The 17,109-nt window shown below is 32.6% G+C and overlaps 1 protein-coding gene across 3 annotated transcripts in view; it reads right to left on the bottom strand.

Annotated features, from left to right (window-relative positions):
• Positions 1 to 465: 465 nt before the first annotated feature.
• LOC118200408 (pre-rRNA-processing protein TSR2 homolog) overlaps positions 466 to 17,109 on the bottom strand; it is a 38,838-nt gene continuing 22,194 nt past the window's right edge. For all 3 annotated transcript variants that reach the window (XM_085808186.1, XM_085808183.1, XM_085808179.1), the window contains exon 5: positions 466 to 8,065. In XM_085808186.1, coding sequence (XP_085664312.1) covers positions 7,961 to 8,065 — 105 coding nt within the window. In that variant the 3' untranslated portion in view covers positions 466 to 7,960. The remainder of the gene's footprint in view (positions 8,066 to 17,109) is intronic.

Raw genomic sequence — 17,109 nt, forward strand, 5'->3', positions numbered from 1 at the left:
CTCAGCAAAATAAGCATGTGCTTAAGGCATGAAGGAAAAGGGTACCACAAAAATTTTCCATTGTTAATTTACCTTGGAATGTATGGTGCAGTTAAATCATTACCAAGATAAAAATAACAGCAAAAATGCATGGAGGTACCAAAATCTTTTTTAAGTGCTTTGGGTCCATAAAATTTTAATGAGGCCATGCCCACTATATCCAATATTCCTTAATAAATGTGCTGTGTTTGTAAAAGTTGTCCTAGTCTTCTGTTAGAAAATATTATTGCGGAAATGAACTACAAATCGAACGTTTAATTATACTAAGATTCAGATATAAAAATTGGAAGACTTTACTAATGCATTATGTGTGTTTCTTATGTGCTGAAATTGTGACAGAATTTCAAACGTTAATAGATAGATAAAATTTTAAAATTATATATTAACCTTTTAAGAAATAAATTAAAAAATACAATATACTTCAGATTTTACTATCAATTTATTCACAATGTTATACAATTTCTTCAAAACCAAACATTACAAGGAAATGCAATATATTTTAATAAAAGTTAAAAACTGAATTATAATTGGTTAGTGTTTAGGAAAATACTGATAAAAAATATAAGCATGTGGTGTTTTTCATTCACAAATTTTGAAACCTGATATAAAAAAAAAAAAAAAAAAAAGAGAGAGAGAGAGAGAGAGAGAAAGCAACATATCTTCTGTAGAGGAAAACTTAAGAAAGCCTTTTCCATGGGTAAATGTTATCTGACAATCAGAAAAATAAATGTTGCCTATAATTTTCACTGCTAAAAAAAAAAAAAAAAAAAAAAAAAAAACGTTCTATACAACAAAAAATTGTTGATTTTGAGATGCAACAGTGTAAACAAGATACAAGTGATTCATTTGTACATTTCTTTTTCTCACATTTTTGGGTCTTAAAATTTTCTACATATTTCTCATTTCAAATCAGCATTCTCCAAATTTTTTATATTGACTCTGTTGCCTTTTATAAAAATAAAGGATAGAAAATTATTATAAATCCAAACAAAAAAGATAGTATTAGCAAAGATACAAAATGAAGTATCAGGGTGGGATAAATCAAAAACAAGCCCTTTAACTTGGTGTAAAAAATTAATCACCAAAAATAGTCTCCAGCTGTAGATATATATTTGGTTGAATTTCTTTGGTTCCCAGCAAGTTTTAGCAGCTTGTGTTTTTAACCTTAAATTTCCAAATAAACTTTTATGAGCTTTATTTATATGGAATTTCTTTATTCTCATTTTCTTTAGTGATGCATAATAAATATTTATTAAGCTATTTTTTAAACTAACAAAAATATTAATTAAAAGTTTTAAGATTTTTTATTTTTTCTCAGACTACATTTTTACTCCTGCCAATTTATCATCTGCTATTTCACTTTACTTCATTTTTTGTGCAACAAAATCTATTTGCAGATTTGAAAATGGTGTAATGGTATATTTAATACTTTCAAAATATATCAAAATATTATAAATGAAATATATTATTTTATACTTCAGAAATGTTGGCACAGTTCTGTTTTCAGGACCATGAAAAACTGCCAAATAATTGTTGAAGCTAATATTCCCCCTCAATTAATAGACTAGGTGACAGTTTACCATTTTTACAAATAATTTGCGATACAACTCGTAAGTGTGATGGGCCAATAGTTAGAAGGCTTCTTTGAGTTTTTCCCTGACTTAGCTATGATAATAATAGCAGCTTTCTTCCATATGTTGGGCAAGGTATGTTTATTCCATACATTGTAAAGATTGAAAAGGGTAACCAACTTACAGGAGAGAGGTTTCAGCATTTCATAACTAACATCATCTGGGTGCAGACTAGTCCTATATATCAAATTGGAGGTATCTTTATATATTCCAATCATTTTTCTAACTCTTTTTTTCTATACTCATTTATTAGATGTAGAGGATGAAATTTCAGATACACAGGATATCCATGAATCCTTTTGGCTCTTGCACCTTACTTTACTTGCATTTGCTTTAATTTTTTTAAGGCTAAAAGGTTTGACAAAATGGGGTTCCTATGAAAGACCTCCAAGCTTTTCTTTGGCAGTATTTTGGCAGTCAATATTCCAGCGTGATTTAAATTTTTTGATGTCACAGATATAGCAAAAGTACTGAATTATAATATTAGTTATGAGTTTCACTCCACAATCGACAGACATATCTTTTACCATCTCCTCTGCGAGCTCTGCAAGGAACAAGTAGAGTTCCCTGTCTGCCCTATGAAGCATAATCGAAGGGATCTTGACAAGGAATTTATTCATTCTCATGCAAGAACTATAAAAATGGGGAAAATGATTGCTAATATAAAGTTCTTTAAGGCAAAAGAGATGGTGAGCAGACAGTGGGGGATAGGGCCGGAGCGATTTCGGGCCGATCAAGAAACTCGAAGCATCGAATGGACATAGATGATTCGACGAGACAGCCCTGCAAGTGAGGGAGACATGTATGCACGAACCGCATATTGCACTCAAACTACCATGAGATACAGTAGCTGTAGGGTAAGGTACAGCCTACAGTAGACAATGGTTAACAAGCGTAAAGTAGATTTATGAAAATACAGTACAGTCATGTTCTAATTTAATTGTGAAATTGAAAATATTGCATTATAACTGTAATTAAAAAAGACTTTCTAGTGAATTTTACTGTGTCACTGAATAATGTAAGTTGACCAAAAATATTGTAGTTGACTTTTTTTACATTACTTTTTAAGTACGTAGAATGAATAAACACAAATTCAAAGGAGGTGCAAAAAAAACTTCGAGGAAAGAGACAAAAACTAATGAAGGCTTCTGCAAAACACTGCTAAAAAAGTGGATATGTATCCTGGATTTTCGAAACCAGCATCTTCTCTCACGACAATTAAGGTGCAAAGACCAGGTGCAGAGGTGCAGAGGCCACCACTTCAAAAACATTTGAAGCTGAAATATCAAACACAAGAGAGGGCAATTTGGTGCTGCTAACAACGGACACATTAATATAGAAAATATTACCGTAGCAACAACAAGCACATCATAGATTCTTTCATATTTGTCAGCTTTCTATTTTGCACGACCGACAGCAGCTCAAGATCGACAGGATTTTATTAGCAAACATCCTTGACAACCTTCAGCTTCAAATCATTTGCCTTTTCTTCCTCATCTAATGTTCTATTATCCTCATGGAAGTAATAGAAAATGGTTGAGTTTCTGCAAAGAAACAAACAGATTATTCTGCTTCATGTGTTTACTTTATTTTGACAGTTCTAACGAAACTACTTTTGTTAATGAAGGAATGAGAGACTGGCGCCACGTAATACAATGGGTGAATTAACATGAAGTGAGTAAAATTCATAATAAATGTACAGAAGCACTTATTATGAACGTAAAAGGAAAATAATATACCTGTATACAGTACTTTGTTCTCAGAAACGTTGATGATTCGTTAAAAATATGTGATAGAATGAAAGCAACTGTTGGAAGTAATTACTGATGTTGTTCAATTTATCGCAAAAAGAGGAACTGCTTTCCGAAGTCATAGGATTAAAAGATGTTAATGTTGATCATGGAAATTTCCTGGAAACAATATGGTGAATCTAGATGGAGTTCGAAATACTGCACCCTAAAACAAATTTCTGGCACTATCTATCGATTGCAAAGATAATTGTTTAGATTTAGAATTAATACCTGTACCCAAAAGTATTGCTTCCAATGATATATAAAATGCATAGATATGACAAATGGCAAAATCTATTCTAGACGAAATATCAACTTTAGACTAATTTTGTCTGCTCACGTATACTTGAAAATATTTCAATATGCTAAGCCAGTAACGAAATATTTGCAAACTAAAGGATAATATTACATCCTAGCATATAATATGGTTAGGGAGACTGCAAACTCTTTGCAAGCCATTTCTAGAAACTTTGAATGTGTTAAAATTGTTTGCAATGAATTGCAGTAATAAACTAGCAAGGCTGGGTTGTGATATAATTATAGAAGAACTACCTGCTAGAAGATGGCAAAAAATGAAGCAAGCTAATTTGGAGTCATTGCCTTTAATTTTATTTTTATCCATTATAAAAATGGATAATACCATTTCATTGATTGAAAGTAGGTTTAAAGAGCATAGGAATTTGTATGAAGACATATCTCTTCTCGATCCCCAAAACTTTTTGAAGCCACTGTCGCCAAATTCTTTCAACTATTTATTTATATTATTAGGGCACTAAGCAGGTGTAATAATTGACAATCTAAAGGATGAATATCAGCACCTAGTAAGTATATGGGAAATACTAAAAAATTCAATTGAAAATCATTATTTTGAATCTGATACCGAGTCAGAAGGAGAGAGTGTTCTATCTATTAATGAGCATTCATGCAGAGCTAAATGCAACTTCTGCAAAAATTGCATCTTGTGTGTATATATAAAATACTCTAGAAATATAACTTATACAGCAACGCGTGGCGCTATTTCTTTTTTGCTTATAAGTTTGTACTCACCCTATCTATAATGCAAGTTAAATGCAAAAGAGCTTTTTCAAAATTAAAAACTGTAAAAAGTAGATTTACAGTCAATTGAAGTCATTGATGCTCATGAACATAGAGAAGGATATATTGACTAAAGCAAAATTTGAAGATATAATGGAGAAAATATTTGCCCAGACACATAGAATTCAAAAATATTTAAATGGTTAATTATGAATCAACCACTGTTTTGTTTATACAATTATTTAGTCACAGTTATTTATTGTTTGTAGTTTATTTGTGTGTATGTATATATATGAATACATATATGAATAAAGTGTTACTTTCCTGAAAAGGTATATTTTTATTTTATAAAATTATTTTTTATGATGATGCTGAGAATGATAACTTATATGTATAATGACATTTCATATGGGGCCTTAGGGGCAACATATTTCTTTCTGCCAGGGACGATTTCTTTGGCCAACCGCCACTGTGAGCAGATAAGAACAAAAACGAGAAATGTTCTTGTAAGCTCCTGAAAGTAGGTATCCTATCCATTACTGTAGAGACAAGGGCAATAATCTTCCATCATTAGCTCAATTTTTCTGCCTCAAAAATTTATGTCCTTACTTCCCCAGAGCGAACTACTGCCATTTAAGTACCCTAATATGAGAAAGGTTTCAGGGAGTTGCTCAACTGGTCATCTAAATCTCATTGATCAATATGGTCATTTGGAGGCAACTAAAGAGAACAAATGAAATTTATGTTTATTTGGATGGCAATAGCTTGGAGCTTGTAGATAAAAACAAAGGACTTGAGGGACATTCAAGTAAGGTGAAGACACCTATACCTCCGCTAACACATTTATACAATTTCCTGGCAAAGGAAAAAGTTTAGCCTGTTCCTCCAGTTTAGGAAGAACGAAAGTTGTGCCAAGTACACAGGATGATGCATATTGATAATTTCTTTGACATCAATGAGATTTTGGTGGAATTTCATGAAATGCAGGTGGCCATTATAAAAGATATTTGTTCTTTCTGTGCTGTTTTTCATTTTATGTGGAAAAAGATGCTTTGGGATATCTAATCTCTTTTCCACATTCATATCAGGGCTATCACATTCTAGGTTAATACTCTCAAATGAGCTTATACTCTGGCTTTTTGAACAAATTTTCTGTTTTCTTCTTCGCGTTATTATTCCCTGAGTGTTTTTAATTTCTTTTTGATTTGGTGAATTATTAAAAGGGTTACATATTGTTTTCTCCAGTAAATTTCGAGTTTGCTGTTTTTGGTGTATACTAAGTGTAATTTGGATTGCTAATGATTTTACAGCATCCACATATTTTTACACCCCTGCATTACGTGCCATTAGTTTTCTTACTTCTGCATATGAAATATTTTCGATAACTTTGATGGTCTGAACCTCAATTCCAATGTCCATTCTGGGCCCCACCGAGAAAATGCACCGAGAAAACAAAGTGGCTCTGCACTACAATTTTCATTGTCAAGATCTTCCATCAAGCAACAAGTGTATGTACGTTTGCCACGACAGGGTATCTTTGAGGGGCTGAAGAGCTGGCATTGAAAGCATTGCAAGGGGTTTAGGATATAAGGTCTTGCAACGAAATATAAGTACCTGGCCTTAATATTTTTTTGGCAGATCAGGTGCCCTGGAGGTTAAGATTACATGTTTTCCATTGATAAATTGAACTTCTTTGCACATCTTGATTCACATACACATACATTTGTATCAGCAGCATATACATTTTGGTCAAATATAATTTCTGCTTCTGAAACGAAAATGTCAACCTCCGAGATAAAATTATGACAGATGTTTAATGTTTTTTGCTCTGACACATTGACGCTGACTTATCGAAGTTTTTTTTAACACAAGAACGATTGCATATTGTATTGCTGAAGCTTTTTTCCTCTCCCAATACTACAGTGGATTCATTTATGAATAAAAAATGGAGACAATTTTTTAAGATCACACGTAGTGTGCAGCCAGGAAACATGGTAGATTTGCTGTGCTTACCATTGCTAATTAATCATTATAATAGAATTGGTATTTATATTCAGTTTAAGCTTTTTGAATGTGAAATATTTTCATTTCCTGAATTTGTTGATATGTTTGAGGTATACTTGAAAGAAAAAAAAATAATTCACACCCAATGACCACACCCCTTATTTAGACTGACAAGGGGACACAGATACCAGTGCTAGGGCTAACTGGGCCCATATGCAATCTGAAGCCCCACAGTCAGTGCTCCTAAAAGCTTATCCCCATACCACTGACACTATTGCCTAGTGACCAGCCGACTGACACTTGCTAGGACTGCTAAGTGCCTCCTGTTTCAATCTGAAGCAATCAAAGCAATCTGTTGGAGATAATACCTTGTCTCTAAACTCCCAGGACCCTCCTTTCCAAACTTATGGGTCACAACACATTGCAAATGCATAGGCAATTTTACTTCCATACGAAACTGCAAACAAAAGGATGAAACAGCATCTCACTTTGAGCCTCAAACTCTGAAAAAGAAAACGACATGGGAGGAAGAAAATGGAAACATTGTAGAGTCATTAGGTTAATTGGAAGCAGAAAAGATGAAAAATATGCAATCGCCTTCGCCGGGAATTGAACCACAGACGTCTGGAATACCGGCCCAGCGTGCTACCGTTACACCACGAAGGCATGCTAGGGAAGTGGGAGAAATACCTTATATACTCTCTGTTTTAAAAGGCAACTAGGGTTTTAGGGGACCTAGTCGCCAAATCCTGCTTGCGGAGAATCATCACCCACAACCCTTTTAGTTCGGGTGCCACTTGTAGAGTCATTAGGTTAATTGGAAGCAGGAAAGATGAAAAATATGCTTCGCCGGGAATCGAACCACGGACCTCTGGAATACCGGCCCAATGTGCTATCGTTACACCACGAATGCACGCTAGGGAAGTGGGAGAAAGCCAAATAATTACAACTGTTAGAGATGGCAGAAATTAACCACACAGCACAAAATGCCAGACACACTCTCTATATCAAGATCCAAAAATCTCAGCTTAAATATGCAGAACTATTTTGCATTCTGGTGAGAAAAACAGAAAACAGAAATTAGAGTAAAAACCAAAGTGATAATAACTGGTTAATTAACTAAGATACTCTATAATCTACTGAATATCTTGTCTAATAAACTTTAAAGAATAGTTTCAGGGCAATAAATAATATTATACTGAAAATTCCCTTAATCATATAAAACAATGAAAAAGGCTTCAGAAAAGATTGTAAGAATTTTTTAAAAAATCGCTTTTGAAAAAACTCAATAAGATTTTCATAAAAAAGTCTTTATTTATTATTATTATTATTTATTTATTTATTTATTTATTTATTTATTTTTATTTATTTATTTTTTTTTTTTTTTTGTAAAAGCGTTGTGACATTTCACTTATATACAATTAACATACAGTAGAATAAAATCTCTTTAAATCATGTACTTCATTTCCTTTTACCTTTTCTTTCTACCCTTACCCAGCCATCATCACTAGCATCATCTTTTACTGATAAATGTTCCATTTCTTCTACAACTGATTTGTTTCGAACCTGAAAATTTAAAAAAATTTCTATTTAATATCAATGAGTGAGAAATAAATCTTAATTTAATCATATATGTAAATAATAATAATAATAAAAAGAACACTGTCTTCTTCAATGTATAAATAATTACATTATGCATGCTGTGAAGTACATTCATGAAAATATACCTACATTTTTAATGAAAAACACCTTAATACACTCTGCCGAATTATAATACATAACATCTCATATTCTGTATCCTACTCAACTACTTCTACCTCCCTTCACCAACTCAAGCTCTCACAACTAATATTTTTTTACATCCAGTTTAAGGCTATTACAGTGCCTCCATGGGAGATCTCAACATCTCCCTGCAGATAGCCATTCAAGATATTATAATTTATTTACAAAATTAAGTCAAATGATAGCAAGTTACTATCTACAGATAATACAGAATATTATAAACTATTACATGTAGTAACAAAAGAACTAATGTAGATTATTACATAAGCATTGTATTAGTTATTAGCTAATATTATTCTTAATAAATACATACGTTCGACAGGAAATTTTAATTTATTATTTATTTTTAATTAATTAATTAAAATTTATTTTAAAATTAAATTTCAATTAATTAATTAATTAATTTAAATGAGTGGTATTAACTTTCTAAAATGATTATAAAAAAATACAAACTATGAATTACATAAAACTTAATAGAACTGATGCAAAAACTTGAAACATTCAAATAAAGGATTGATGAATATCAAATTACAGTTAAGACTAAGAATTTTCAGTAATATGTAACTTTCCACAGGTAACACACAGAATTTATTTATGGAGCTCTTGAATTTACAAACTGTAACCTTTAATATTACATCATGAATAAATTGTGACCAGTCCTTGGGTAAACTTTTGTAACACAGTCCATTGCCCTTTTTAAGGCTGATAAATTACCTTCTTTAATTATGAATACTAATTTAGTTTGATATTTACTAAGGCAAAATTCCATTTTGTGCATAAAACAACTCGTAGACAACTTTTGAAAAGACTGAAATATTTGTTGGACCAATTTGCAACAATTACAAAGAGGTAATTTATCGCTGCCCATATATGGTTCCAGAATACCTTTTAATGACATTCCCATCAGGAAATGATTTAATGTAATCACGAAAAAATCATCTGGATACTTGAAATCACTATTAACGATCATGAGTTCAGACATGCTTCAATTTCTGCAAGATATGTAAAAATTTCTTCAAATGTTAAGAATTTGCGAAGCAGTTGCCCTTCCCATGTGATATTTTATAACCTTAATTGAAGATTCCTACAATCCACCAAAGTGTGGCACAGAAGGCAGATTGAATTTCTAGTTAATTCCTACCTATGTCAGGTATCTGTCTATCTTTTGATAAGAATGCACTACCTTCAGTTTTCTGTTAACATCTATAAAATCAGTGCCACAATTACTGTAAATTTCTTCTGCTCTTCCTCATCTAGCAACGATACATTTTAGGAATGCTATGAAGAATTCTGATGTTATGTCTCCCACTTAGTGGCATAGCTAGGGTGGGGCAAAGAGGGACATCTGTTCCCAGGCACAGCATCCAGGCAGTGCCAAATTGATGCTACGAAACGTTTTAATGAAATGTTTTCCATTCTTGGCACACAGAAAGGGGTGCAAATTCTTTAGTTGTCCCCGGGCACTGGAATCCTAGCTATGTCACTGCTCCCACCTGTTCTAGATGAGCTGCATTTGTTATGAAACACACAAAAGCACAAATGTAGGTTTCAAATCTCAAAACACTCCATCCTTTCTTTCACTTGACTTGAAAATGATCAGTAAAATTTAGTCCACTGTAGTTTTTGAGAAAGTTATTAAAGTTAAGTCTGGATGCTGGAAAATCTTTCATTACTTAATATGCTAGCTCACTTCTGCTGAAAAGTTCATGCATTAATAATCCAGTATTTCTGTTTAATTTCTAAATGCAGCATGTGTGTTCCCCCATTTTATAATTATATTGCATTTCCTCAATCATATAATTCTTAACCACAGCACTATGCACAATAGTTCTTTTTTTCTGTTTTTATTACCTCTGACATAATGTCCTTCACTGTATGTTTAGGATAAAAACTACCTTTCTTTTTCAGCTAACACGGACAACACCACCAATGTCTCTGTCTTACAATAAATTCTGAGCTAGCACACTTCTAAAATCAACAGCTTTATCAATCATCAATCATGCTTTGGAGTGCGATTTTTTTTCTCCAAAACCTGGGATCTGATTTTTCATGCACTTCAACTACTCTATTGGGAATAAATTATTTCTACCATTTTGTTGAATCCTTTATCAAAACACAAACTTATCAATAAAATCCTTTACAACTTCTCAATAACACTTCTCTATTTTAGGTCCTATGACCTATGCCAAGTTTCTCAAAGAAGCTATTCAAAGGAGATCTTTTGACATAAGAAATGACACTCATATCATTTAAATAATGACAATACACAATAGCACCATAAATATGAAGAGACACGTTGCAAAATATTTATACTTTCATTTTCAAATTTCACTTCTCACAATACACAATTAGATTTCTCAGAAAAGAAACGACCTTCACACATCTAGCCTCAAAACGGCAGTTACTGCACTTAATTTTAAGTTTCATGTGATCAACTGCACTTGATTTTAAGGTTCATCTGATCAAACATTTTACAAACAATTCAAATATGAACAAGGATATCAAAACAAATACTATTCCACCAAATCCAAAGAATAAGTAACTTTTATTTTTAAAAAAATATTCCCATCACTATGACACAAAAGCTTGCAACTAATAATACCACTACAATCCTTCCAAAACACAATGATGAAAACATCAGAGAGAAAACAACACAAGGGGAAAATATCATTCCATGAAACATTGTGAGAGAAAAGAAAGCATAATTCTGATGAGGAGGTAAATGGTCTTAAAACCATAGTTACTCCGTAATTTGAAATCATTGGCATTGGCAGGTGCAAACATAGGAAATCTAAGACATCACAGAAAACAGAACTGTTAAAAAATCTTTACAGTTTGAAAAAAATTGTTGTAAAAAGCACCTACAAATCACTGCTAGATAATAACATTTCAGATGTGTTTTCAAACTTAAAAAAATTTAAATGCATATCTGCAGCACAAGAAGGAAAGAGGAATATTTTTACCTCTTTGTTTAATATTTTTGAATTAACTAATACATTTTTACTGAAAAAGCAACAAGGAAACTTAAAATGCGTGAAAATTAAGCTATGTATCGAAGTATGTATGGAATTTTCTAATCTATGTATAGAATTTTTAAAATTCTGTAGTTAACTATTGGAGTTATTATTTAACAGAACTTAAACAGTTAACTATTAAAGTTAACTCAGCTCTTTTATAAAGTTATATTACAAGTTTTTTATGAAAAAATAAAAATATGAAATATAGAGGCAGAAATACTCCTCACTCCTTCTTAGGATCACAAATCATTGCACGAATATGCATTTAAAATTTTTAAAGTGTGAAAACACATGTTTGAAATGTTATCATCATGCAATGATTTGCAGGTGTTTTATTTTTTACCATAATATTTTCTACAAAAATGCTTTATACCTCTGAAGTTTGTGAGCCACTTTATTGTCTGAGGTTTTTTTTATCACAAAGTTTTAGAATTGCAATGTTTTCTCCCACAATGCTTTTCTTTGCATTGTTTTCTCCATGATTTCTTCATTTGTGATGTTTTCACCTGAAATCCTTTTGATTACCAAATTATCTTCATCCTGTTGGTGGCTCCATTAAATATATATGAAGTATACACATGTAAGCACCAAGTGTGCCTTCTGTTTAACTTAAGTTTTAAATAAAAGGGTCTTTACACTCTTCTTAAGTTACTGTTTCATATTAAACATAATGATAAGTCTCTTACAGTCAGATTTAGGATTTGCCACAAGTTACATTTAGTAACAGGCATATTCTCTATAGGCGTATGGTTTTTAACTGTCCTTCCCGAACTATTCCTTTCCAGATTTTCTTTTGCCTAACTGTTTGACACGAAAAGTCTAGTTCTTGACATGCTTCAGTATTTAACTTACTGTGATTAATCATCTCTATCATTTACATTTCTTGCTTTCACTGAAAGCATTTGCAGAATTATCAGCAATCCCAATTTGAATACGATAGAAACTAAAGATTATGTCTAATGCTAAATTTTGGTACGCTAATGTTTTTGATTAATCAACATTTTAAATTAATTTAACATGCCAAAAAAATTCTCAGTGCACATTTCCATCTTGGACATCTAATGTTTTCATGGATAAAACCTGAACTTTAAAGTACATCAAAATAATGCATTCACAACCATAAATAACACATTTATTTTAAACAATAACAACAAATAAAATTAAGAATATTCAATAACAATTAATTTGTCTTCATTTATTCCCATTAAGGTAATTAATGCATTAATCTTTGCATTCCCCCAAAAATCTTTGAATTCGTGCAGAATTTTTCATAATCCAGTTTTATGTAAAAATAATATACCTAAATACTGTATGCATTATTTTAAATAAAACTGAATTTCATACAAAATCTTTGTCATTCTAAAACACATACACACCTGGAATTTTAAATTAGCATGTGTATTTTTCATACAGTAATAGCATTAATATTTTAGCATTAATTAATAGGGTTAGACATCTTCATTTGTAGTGTTGCTAGAATGACTGCATATAGAATGATGCTGCAAAATCAATGGTATGACAATCTTACTACTAAAGTTTATATCAGTTTTACTAAGAAAATTCATGATCCTACTCTCCTAATGCCTTCAGATATCATGGAAGTGACTTACATGTTTGACCAGCCGTTCGAGATAGTTTTTCTTACTAAGGATGAATTGAATGACAACAGATTCCATTTAACAACAGGTTCAATGATCTAATCTGGATCAAAGAAAGACAACTTCGAAGGACTGGAAGTACATGGTGTATTCCCCCAGAATTAATCTCTTTAAAGGTCTTGGTATGCCACTGTCTTCCAGGTAGAGGTTGTTGCTGTTACTAACTGTCTACAAATAAATATAAGAAAAGGCTACCATGGTAAACAGATTCTCATTTTTAGCAACAGCCAAGCACCCCTAAAGGCTTTATACTCATTTCAAATTAAATCAAAGATTGTTTTGGAATGCAGAAGCATTCTCAGAGAACTAACAACCAGAAACAAGGTAATCCTAGTCTGGATACCAGGACTTAAGGGAATTGAAGGCAAAAGGCAGATGAACTTGCAAAACAGGAATTGTCTTTTAATTCAATAGGTGTGGAACCCTTTTGTGGTATCAATATGAAGACTGCACAGAGTGTCCTCCTTAAATGGGAAAAACAGGAGATGAATAAAGTTTGGTTTGATTCTTCTGGACAAAAAATATGGTAAAAGTGTGATTATCAGTCTTTCTGCTAAGACTGCCTCTGAAATTCTTAGGTGTCCAAGATACAAATAATATTGGGCTTCATCAAGGGACACTACTATTTCAGAAAGCACCTTCATACTATAGAACTTTTTCAACAAGACTCTATAGGCAAGAAATACTGTAAGAACGAGGAAACAGCATGCTATATTATATATGAGTGCGATGCCCTTGCTCTCACTCGACTATTTTAGGTATTCTCAATAACAAACAGTTCCACTTGAGCTCTAGCAATGCCCTCTTAAACACAAGCCTCCATACTGAAGGCTCGTAGTTTAGTGACATCACAAACTGTTTTCTATCTCGATGAGGTGCGAAAGGCAGCCCCTTCGGTCAAACCAAGACCATCTCGATGGCATTAGCAAGTTAGGGGAATTTCACCCTTGGTCGTGAAAAGGCGCATTAGTGAACCAAAGCGTTGTTTTAGTAGGTTGAATGTCTGCTTAATTTAATCTTTATGCCTTTGAAGTGCTGTGTGTCATTATGCCAAAGAAATTATAATGATGGTCCTAAGTGTAAGTATATAGATTTCCTAAAGAACAAGATGTATTACATGGATGGCTAAAATCGATACCGCAAGAAAATTTTACCATTTTGAAATATTCTCGGGTAAGTTAAGCCTAACTTGAAATTTAAATGTACCGTATTTATGCGAATGTAATGCGCATCGTTTTTGGCTAAATGTAATATTCAAAATTGGGGTGCGCATTAGATTCGATGGCGCATTAGATTCGAGTGCAAAGTTCGCCGATGACGTCAACCAAATTTAAATCGTAACAATGGATTACTGTATTTGTCAACTAGATTTATCATTACATTTATCGTTGACACATTATTGCATAGAGGATACAAACTGCAGAGTATGTAGTCACGAAAGGGAGGGCAAACAGAGGAGAATGTCATATGACGCTACTTTCAAACGTAAAGTAATTCTTTATGCTGAAAAAAATGGCAATAGAAAGGCAGGGGAGAGTTCAACGTAGCTGAGAGCAGTGTTTGCTCATGGCGGCAACAGAAATTGGTACTGTTTGCAACTAAAGCTAGTAGAAAGAAATTCACTGGCTCTCGCAAAGGAAGACACCCTAAAATTGAAGAAAAAGTTTTGGAATTTGTACGTGAAAGGAAGAAAAATGAACAACCTGTGACTAGTGACACCATAAGAAATAAAGCAAAAGAGGAGGCTGAAGTTCTTGGAATACCGAAACAAGAGTTTAAGGCTAGCCGCGGATGGGTGGATCGGTTTATGAAGCGGATGGGCTTATCTCTAAGACGCCGTACAACAATATGCCAAAAGCTTCCTGCAGATTTTGAGGGAAAACTACTAACATTTCAGTGGTATGTCATCACACTTTGGAAGGAAAAGAATTTTTCAATGGGGCAAATTGGCAACGCTGACGAGACGCCAATTTGGTTTGATATGCCTCATAACTACACCATTACGGAGAAGGGGACTAAGGAAGTTATCATTAAAACTTGGGGATGTGTAAAACAACGCGTAACAGTGATGTTGGCAATAACAGCAGACGGGTGCAAACTTCCCCCTTTCTTAATCTTCAAATGGAAAACAAGGCTTAAAACCCCTAAGAATGAAAAGCTGTTCCCAGATGATGTCCTCATTCGAAACCAAGAGAAGGGGTGGATGACGAAATCATTAATGCTTGATTGGCTCCGAAATGTATGGGAACGCCGTCCCGGTGGGCTCTTCATCAATGCTTTGTCTGGATGCATTTCTTGGTTATCTCACCGACGACGTAAAAAAGAACACGCGCAGCCTAGGCAGTGATCTTGTAATCATTCCTGGAGGGATTACGTCTGTGTTACAACCACTGGACGTTAGTATAAATAAACCTTTCAAGAGGTACGTTCAGGCGGAGTACGAAAATTGGTTTTATGAGCCAAACCGTGAATTGACCCCGATAGGAAAAATTAAGCGTACTGCACCGCACATTGTTGCACACTGGGTTTCTGCTGCCTGGAAAAGCATCGAAGATACAATGATTGCGAAATCTTTCAAGAAATGCTGCATTTCAAATTCATTGAATGGCAGTGAAGATGACGTGCTCTGAAACGCCTAGGATGACGATGAGGAAAGAAGAAATGAATCTGCTTCTGACGAAGAAAGCTGCGAGGATTCCAGTGATGAAAACAGTAGTGAATAAAGACGATTACTATTAATCACGGTTTGTAGAAACTGTTAGCTATAGAAATGTTACGATTTATTTCATGTTCATATTTTACGATAGGTTCCGTATATACGGTAGTGGTAATGAACAATGATTGTTTCACATAACAATAGCCCACTAATAGGTTAATTCTATGTTCTACTACTTTATGTATAAATCCATTGTTGTATAAAATATGGTATCTAAATTTAAATAAAATTATCATACCATTGATTGATAGTTTATATACAAATCCATATTTGTATAAAATAAGATTCAATAAATTCCTCATACCATTGAAGCGCATTACATTCGCCGACAAACATTTTTTTTATTATTTAAAGTTTTAAAATGGGGATGCGCATTAGATTCGATGGCGCATTAGATTCGCATAAATACGGTATTAATGTATTTGCTTCTGTATTTAAAGGAATGGATATGTTAATATTAAGGAATTTCATTTCTATAGTATACATTATGTATTATATTGTGTAATCACATATCAATTAGCATAATTATGTATCAAATTGTATGCTAAATATTCACTTACTTTTTAAAATCTCCAACTGTTTACCTTTTGATTAATTTTACAATTTGGAACTTTTAACTTCATACGTATATGGAAGAAAATGAAATTATTTAACTTAATATATTTTAGTATTAGAAGTTTTTTTAAAGAAACTGTGAAGGCAATAAATATGCTTATGGTTTTTTTAATTGTAATATAATCTACACAGTTTTGCATAAAATAAGAAATAAATTAAATTCCTAATGCATGAAAATTCAAATATTATTAAAACTTATGTCACTAAGAATCCTTCTCCCTCCCCCTGAATGGGAGACAAACACACATATGCTTACTATTACCTGCTTTGTTAAAAAATAAATTGCACTACAAGAAATCCTACTTTTATTACTTAAAAATTAGTAATTAGGTTTATGTTTACATTTGTGGGATTTAGGTCTGTGAATTACATTTCCATGAGAAAGATTTTTAGCGTGTTTCTAAATACTACGATGAAAAAACGGGAAAGAAAATAGAAGTTCAATTAAAACAAGTACGACTGAAAGAAAATTATTATATCCAAGCTAATATCTTTTGAAAATAAATAATTTTTTTAAATGTGAAAATCATAGGGCTACAGCAACCCAGCTTACTACAAAGCAATAATATAGCAATAATAAAGCAATAATAAGCACATTTTGAGACTGTTATTAAAATACAGTCAAAAGTCTTTAATCCGGACTCGTCGGGACTTCGGCGATGCTGGATTATTGGTTTTTCCGGATTATAGATCATCAATTTAAATCTGGTAAGATGGCATGCAGAAATTATAAAATTAAAAATATGAAATCGTAATTTATGTAATAAAGAGCAATTATGATCTAAAGGGTATCAAAAATTTACAAAAAAAAAAAGCTTAATA

This window comes from Stegodyphus dumicola, chromosome 1 (assembly GCF_044657685.1).
Source record: "Stegodyphus dumicola isolate Sdum_Otavi_A_Nest chromosome 1, ASM4465768v1".
Lineage (NCBI taxonomy): Eukaryota > Metazoa > Arthropoda > Arachnida > Araneae > Eresidae > Stegodyphus > Stegodyphus dumicola.